At 33.8% G+C, this 8439-nt stretch overlaps 1 protein-coding gene and 1 pseudogene across 1 annotated transcript; both read left to right on the top strand.

The window, feature by feature from the left end:
* The first annotated feature begins 430 nt into the window (after nt 1-430).
* Nucleotides 431-3715, top strand: LOC7487284 (uncharacterized). Its single transcript, XM_002302627.4, has 6 exons — nt 431-697; nt 771-831; nt 927-1062; nt 1585-1921; nt 2615-2743; nt 2828-3715. Exons 1-6 carry the CDS (start codon nt 595-597, stop codon nt 3295-3297), a joined length of 1236 nt encoding a protein of 411 aa, XP_002302663.1. The 5' UTR covers nt 431-594; the 3' UTR covers nt 3298-3715.
* A 521-nt stretch (nt 3716-4236) lies between these two features.
* On the top strand, nt 4237-6213 carry LOC112326466 (elongation factor 2-like; annotated as a pseudogene).
* Nucleotides 6214-8439: the final 2226 nt, after the last annotated feature.

The raw sequence follows: 8439 nt of genomic DNA, 5'->3' as shown, positions 1-8439 counted from the left end.
AAATATGAGTCGAATCAACTAGGGTTAACATGCTAAACTTGTGATTCGAGTTATAAAATAAAAATAACCTCATAGAAAGCATACCAAAACAAAACATGAAATCTAATTTCAAATCATCTCAACGTTGAAGGATGAAATTAAAAAAAAAAAAAATCTCGAGTCAATTAAGTTAATCCATCTGGATCGTGAATATGAAATAATCTTATAAAAAAATTATAAATTTCAATTAATTTATAATAAATCTAATATTGGATGGTTAAATTAAAATAAAATATATATAAAAAAAAACACTTGGAAAAAAAAACTTTTGCAAAACTAATAATATAAGAAAGAATACAGTAAAATCTCTTCCTCATTTATTATTATTATTATTTATAATTTTGTTATGAGAATATATTTTCACTATTAAAAAAACACGATGACATGGGAAAATGTGATTGATGCAAGAATCGTCTTAACTCTTAACTTCCAAAAGGGTAAAACTGGCCAGGGAGATCTCTACTGTAGTGGGAATAAATCAGGAATTCTGCAGCAGAACTTGTGTTTTAACTGATTTTTATAGGTTTTCAAGAAATTTTCAAAGATCAACGAAAAATGAGTGAAGAAACTAAATCATCAGATTTTACATCACTTGAGACCCGACCAGGCATCTTGTTTATCGGATCCTCTAACGTTGGCAAACGCACTCTCCTCTCAAGTAACCTTCCCTTGCTCTCCCTATCTCTATTTGACTAGTTCTTTGATTATTGATTAATGAAAATTAATTGCAGGGTTGCTGTCAATTGATTTGGAAGACGCATTTGACTCATCAAACCAAGTTTTCTCACATGGGTTAATTTATCTGCTTGTTTTTCATTTTTTATTATTTTTCTTTTGCAATTATGTAGTAATGGTACTTAATGGGTTCGTTTTGGTTTTGTGAATAGATGGAGTATTGATACAAAGTATTACACAGCTGATGTTTCTCTATGGATAGCTCATCTTCATGAAGGATTTTCAATTGGATCACTTCCAATTTACAACAAGCTTGCTGCTTTGGTTATGGTTTTTGACCTGAGTGATGTTAGTAATTTAGTTTCTTTGTCCTATATTTGTGATAGTTTTTAATACTATTTTACAGTGTTTAAATTGGTAGTGATGCAGATGCTGCAGTACCCAATTTGAGAAAGCCGTAAAATTTTGAATTTTGATGGAAGTCATGGTTGTTTTTGTTAGATTCAAGTGCTTAAATCTCAAATGCTTCAAAAACCCATTTTCAGAAAGGTTTAAAGTTTCAAACTTTGATGCAAAGTAGGTTTCTTTTGTTGCTGTTGTTGTTATTTTTAAATTGTTAAAGTTGTGAATGCTTGAAAACCATGTTGGAGAAAGGTTTAAAGTTTCAATCTTTGATGCAGAGTTCTTTTGTTGGTTTTTATAGTTTAATTTGAAAATGTTTCATATGGAAAAGCAAGGTTCAATCTTTGATTTAAAATATGCTTCTTTTTGTTGACTTCAAGTGCTTAAACTCCAAATGCTTCAATTTGGGGAAAACTATATAGTTACAATGTTTGATGTTAAGTAATTTTTCTATTGAATTATGTGCAGTTGTCATCTTTTGTTGCACTTAAGGATTGGGTAGCTGGAAATGATATTAGCAAGTTTGAGATATTGTTGTGTATTGGAAACAAAGTTGATCGGATTCCAGGTCATCCTGTTCATGCTGAATATAGAAGACAGCTAAGGAAAATTGGAGAGTCAGGATCTTTTGATGATCTGAATATAGAGCTTGATGAGTTTGGAATTTCTGAGATTGAAGGAAGTAGTTTGTTGGGTGATGAAGAAGAGCCATCACGGGAGATCAAGAGGTCATGTATTGAATGGTGCACTGATCATGGAATTGAATACATTGAAGCTTGTGCTTCCAATGTTGATTTTGACAAATGTGAGTACCATCTATCTTCAGCTTGACAAATAGTTATGGTGATATCAAAGGGGATCTATTTCACTACTTTTGTGAACACTAGATGATAGAAGTGCTCAAATAGATGACATTATGCAATATGTAGTTTTCCCAAGTCACAATCATGATGTCAATGCTTATCATTCTACCTACATTTTGATATATCTATCTACCTTTAGGAGGATAAATGGTTTAGTGGTTTATGCATGGGGTCAATAAATTTGTAGAATTTTGGATTAGGACATTCACTCTGCATTATGGATTGAAATTGAGATTTTGAAGCGAAAGATAAGTAGAAAAAGAACATGACAGGGTATTTATGGTGATTATCATTGAATTTAGTCATAGATGCAAGTGATGAAAGATTAACCAGGGAATAAACACTAGTTGTAAGCGAAAGATTAGTGGTTTATGCATGGGGTCAATAAATTTGTAGAATTTTGGATTAGGACATTCACTCTGCATTATGGATTGAAATTGAGATTTTGAAGCGAAAGATAAGTAGAAAAAGAACATGACAGGGTATTTATGGTGATTATCATTGAATTTGGTCATAGATGCAAGTGATGAAAGATTAACCAGGGAATAAACACTAGTTGTATAGCTATAACTAATATTAAATCTCTATGCATCTCACTTTTGTTATCTAGGAGAGTTACAATGTTGTTCTCGCAGGTTTATTGGTTGATGGGGACTCACAAGGAGTAGAACGTCTATATGGTGCTCTTTCTGCTCATATGTGGCCAGGAATGATCCTGAAATCTGACAATAAGATAATCCAACCAACATTACCTGATAAAGAAGGTTTGGCGCGACACCATCATTAAATCCATATTCTTTATTGTTAATTGAAATGCTAAATGAAATGTACTCATGCACCCTGCCCAGAAATCTCAGAAGATGAATCTGATTATGAATTAGAGTATGAAGTGCTATCTGGTGGCTCAGCTGAACCATGGGATGACACATATGGAGGATGGGTTTCTGCAAATGGTAGAAGTGCCATTCCAGATGAAGGGGGATCAGTTACTGAAAATAATTATGTCAAAGAATGTGAGAATGAAAATAGAGAAAAGTTTGATAAAGAGATGCAGCCCTCATCATCGGCAACAGAATTGCAAGGTGATAAGAGAGCGGTGCCTGATGTACAAGAACCTTGTGAAAATGGAGAGTCGGATGAAGTTACGCCATTTGACTTTGAGGATTTGGAGCAGTTGATGTCTGAGATAGGGAATGTGCGTGATAACTTAAGGTTGATGCCTGATTTTCAAAGGAGGGAAATGGCTGCGAATCTGGCCATGAAAATGGCTGCCATGTTTGGAGGTGGCAGTGATGTTGATGATGAGGAAGTTGAGTGATCAGATGTATTTGCATGAACTAAGTGGTTTAATTTGTATCCTTGTGAAGTCTAGTTCGTGGTGATTTTGGGATGGTAATGCGTCCAACCATCTACAAGGTAAAACTACAAGATAAAACAAATGTACTGAAATTTTGTGTTGGCCACTCGATTCCATTGGTGGATTTACTCTCCAGCTTCATAAGGTGGTTGCCGAGATGACCCATATTTTGTGCTCAATCATGTTTAGATATTGGGCGTTAGATGATCTCCCCATGTTTGTAGAAGATACGAGTCCAAGGAGTCTTGTCTTGTTATTATAGGAACGGAACCCTTAATTATGTGGATTGATATTCCAACACTTGCCTAATGGTTTTGTTGTAACAAGTAGCTAACCAGATGAATTTGGTTTCTATATTCAATTTAGGACTTGCAACAAACTCACTTCTACGCCTTAAATTTCATTTACATATCAAACCTGTAAGGTTGGGTTTTTGGCAGAGACATTTAAAATTTGGAAGCTTCTTCGCAGTCATTAAGGATGGCACACAAGTGAGAAGATGCATGAAGAGATGACATCTTGTTAGGGTAAGTTCTTAGGAAAGTTGTGGAAAGTTGGCCTGGTCACTAAATTGGGTCATAAAGTGGAAACTATACAGATGTTGAAGGCTGGTCGCATAAGCAAGTGAGTTCTCTATATCCTTCCATGCTCGTTTATTTGCCTAGGCAGTTGTTGCTTGGCCCTTTAGTGCTTTGCAATTATGCTTGGGAGAAAAAAAAAGACATTGCTTTGTCCTTTCAATCTTTGATGTATGAGATATTTACAATCTTTTCCTTGAAGATAACCTTGGGTTTGTGATCGACTATGATGTGAAGATGGTGTACTTTCTGTAGGACAAAAGAACAATCACCCTTAACCTCTTTTGGAATATCACCATTTTCCAACCTTGGATTCATTAGAATGGATAAAATGCACAAGATAAGGGCAAAGGCATCTACTTTCTGCTTTCTCTCCTTGTCTCCTGATTTTTTTCGCGTACCAATTCACTATTTCTACCCAGGTCGAAATACAGAGAAAACGAGTAGGAAGTTTAAGAAACTGGAATTCGAAATAGATGGCAAACGGGTAGTGGATCAAGAAGAAAATAATTTATAAAGAAATTGCGAGTGCTACAAGGTTTAGAAATTAGAATGCAGAGAAAACATAATTCAAAAAAAAAAAAATGAAGAATGACAAAGGAAATGAAAAGGGGATGTATAGATGCTGGATGATTGCCCATGCTAGAATCTTGATTTTTACGATAATTTATGCAAAAGTGGAAGGACGGTATCAAATTTCAATGAGCCCTTACAAGTTTTCTTGATAGAAAAGGAATCTTCACAAGCAAAAGTGTAAAAAATTGACTTGAAGTACCTCTCCTCCATTGCTAGTGGAAGTTTCAGAATCTAGACGCATAGACATCAAAAGGGTGATTAAAGAACTAATTAAAGATTAAAAAATAGTAAATCATCATATTATGGATAAGATACCCTACAATTTATTGGTTTTGATTTTCAATTGTAGTCAATTGGTTGAGTCAATAATATCTTTTGGAGTTTTGATACTCTTATCATAAAATGCACGAGATAGGCTCCTCATGATGATGCTTACGCCAATGCTATCAGGGATTGTGACCCCGAAGGCCCCTGCTTCTGACAAAAGTAGGTTCTTTGTTTTCGGGCGTATTTTCTCTGGAAAGGTACCCACTGGTCTGAAGGTTGGGATCATGGGACCAAACCATGTCCCTGGTGAGAAGAAGGACCTGTATGTGAAGAGTGTGCAGAGAACCGTCATTTGGATGAGAAAGAGGCAAGAAACCGTTTAGGATGTGCCTTGTGGTAACACCATTGCCATCGGCGGTTTGGATCAGTTCATCACCAGGAATGCCACTTTAACGAACGAGAAGGAAGTTGATGCCCACCCAATTTGTGCGTGTGGCTGTCCATTGTAAGCTGGCATCTGATCTCCCCAAAGCGGTTGGCCAAGTCTGATCCCATGGTTGTCTGTTCCATCGAGGAATCTGGAAGCATATCATTGCTGGAGCAGGAGAACTCCACCTTGAGATCTGTTTGTTTGAAGCATTTGCAGGAAGACTTTGTGGGCGGGGCTGAGATCATCAAGTCTGATCCTGTTGGGTCTTTCCATGAGACTGTCCAGGAGAAGTCCGGCCGTGTGGTGATGAACAAATCTCCCAACAAGCACAACCCGTCTCTACATGGAGGCAGGGCCCACGGAAGAAGGCCTTGCTGAGGCTATTGACGTGGGCCATATTGGTCCAAGAGACGATCCTAAGAATCGCGCCAAGATCTTGTCGGAGGAGTTTGGTTGGGACAAGCATCTTGCGAAGAAAATCTGGTGTGTTGGTCCTGAGACTACGGGACCCAACGTGGTTGTGGATATGTGTAAGGGAGTTCTGTTGTTGCTGGGTTCCAATGGGCTTCAAAGGAAGGTGCCTAGGCTGAAGAAAACAAGAGAGGTATCTGCTTTGAAGTCTGTGATGTGGTTCTCCCTGCTGATGCCATTCACACAACCTTTGGAGGCTGGCACACAAGCAGCTCAGCTTGTTACTGATATCACGAACCGAAAGGGTTTGAAGGAGCAGATGACACCTCTATCTGAGTTTGAGAACAAGCTATAAGCATTTTACTGTTCTTGTTGGAGCAACGTGGTTGCTCTGTTCTTTGCAGCCTCCTCATTTTGTGATGTTTTGAATTTTTGCTACTTTGGATTAGTAGTATTGGAACAGATGTCATTTTCTCCGTCTCATGTTGTGACGAAGTTGGTATGCTTCAAATATTCCTGTATTTATTTAATTTTCAGATGGTGCATTCCTTGATGCTTATCAGATTATGTATGTGTTTGTGGTGATTATATCTGCAGTCTTTATGCTATTGAGAAGATCATATTCAGCCAATTGTGCGTTATGACCTCTGAGTTCCTTAAATTTGACTTTGTGTTTGCGTTCTTTGTGTTTCCTGGCATTTTATTTTTTTCAACTACGTGAAGACTAAAAGACAGATAAATATTTGCAGATTATATAATGTATGATTCAAATTGCACTTAGGGCTTCGGGGTGAATTATTATAAGAAACTTTAAACCGTGTGGCCAAGACACAATTTAATGTGAATTTAAAGTGTGAATTTTTTTTTTACTTTTTTCTCATTTTGATCCTTTTTTTTTTGTGATTTTTTATGGCCAATTAATTAAAATTTATTGAGGAAGAGCAAGATTAGAAGAAAGAAAACCAGAGTAAAAAAATAAATAAATGGATATTTTCAAATTAGATTAAAAAATTCACTTTAATCTTTCTACTTTTTAAATTATGAACATTAGATCCCTCAATGTATGAGTTTATCTTCACACTTTTAATAAAAACACTTGGGAGCATAAGACACAAATTGAACATGATATTAACATTAAGAGTATTAACAGTGTTATGATTAATTAAAGCATGACATTGTTTAATGCACAACATTAATAAAGAAACTAGATGTGGCATTGTGCTAAGCTGTGGAGTTGAATTATTATTATTTTTATAAAAAAAAACATATTTAGGTGCTATAATCACGTTAAAAAATCATGACTTGAATTATAAACCCGACTAAATTAGATAAATTGATTTTATTTTAATTAAATGATAAAAAAACAGTAATAGTAAATTGACCAATTAAAAAAACGATCATGATAACTTGGAAAAAAAACTTTTTTTCAAAAGAAAAAAAAACGATGTAGCTTAATTTTTAGCTAATTAAATATAGAATGATAAATTTGGATAAAAAAGACCTGAGTCAAACCGAGTTAACATGACAAACATGTAAATTAGATAATAAAAGACAAACCAACTCAGATTAATCTGCAGTTTAAGTTATAAGATTGGGATAACCTGATAGAAATGAAAACAAAGAAAATCACAAAACCCTTTTTTTTTTCTTTTTTATTCATTACAATTGCATTTTGTTTCCTTGCTTATTCCTTTTACAATTTCATCACTTAATATTTAGTTGATTATTGATTGGGCAACGGAATTTATTTCATTTTTTTTCTAATCACTTTGATATTTAGGTGTCTATATATATATATATATTATTGAACCCAATTGAGTCAATGACTAAGATCACAAGTTTGGTTGATTAACTTTGACTCGGTAGGAATCGGGCTTGATAACTTTTTTTGTTGTATAAATGGTTTTCAATTTATTTAATTAAATTTATGTATAAACTTTTTGAATTCCTATAAATCCCCAGATAAAATCCATGAAATTAATAAGGAAAATATTATATTAAATGCATATGGTGAACATTTAATGTATGAAGATGATGATATACTTGGAAAATTTGAAATAAAATGTTTATGTGTTAATTTAAAAACAAAAATATAATAATGGTGAAAAAATAAAAAATAAAAACAAAGAAATGCATATAAAAACCAAATGGAAAAGGTAAAAGAAGAAACAATATTATAGGATATAATATTATGAAATTCAATGTAGTCAGCTTAAATTTGGCGTTGCAAATGTCTTAATCTAGAAAATATGACCCGACAAATATAAAAGGTACAATGTAGACCTATAGCTACAAAATTGATGAATTAGTAATGAATATGGAAATTTTTTATATATTTAGCGTGAAAATATTTAGAAAAGTATGTTCGATTAAAAAAAACAAATTAATATATAGTTTTACATACGAATGACTCTGACTATTGGTCTAAACCCGCGTATGATAGCACATTTTTTAACCCGAAAAGGAACAAATTTTGAGGAAAATTTGTACGGATGAAAATCCCCAATGAATTAATTAAAACTATTAATGGATCAAGCCTATCCATATTACATTATCATTACCTAAAGAAGGAAATATTATAAATAATATATTGCTCTGCTGAGGACTGTGATGAATCTGAAATCAATTTATTATACAACATGAGTATGAAATTCAGCAATAGTATAATAAAACATAAATATTTATTTCATTAACTCACAATTAACACCTTAACATTTATAACAATTTTATCCTATTATTTAATTCCAACTAATAATCTATTTATAATCCGACAATTTAGTTACATTAATGCTTTCAACTCTATTTCATACTTAATAGATCAAATATCCGAGAAGTCATTTA

Source organism: Populus trichocarpa, chromosome 2 (genome assembly GCF_000002775.5).
Source record: "Populus trichocarpa isolate Nisqually-1 chromosome 2, P.trichocarpa_v4.1, whole genome shotgun sequence".
NCBI lineage: Eukaryota > Viridiplantae > Streptophyta > Magnoliopsida > Malpighiales > Salicaceae > Populus > Populus trichocarpa.
The sequence above is the reverse complement of the archived record's forward strand: the minus strand, read 5'-3'. Positions and strand labels throughout refer to the sequence as shown.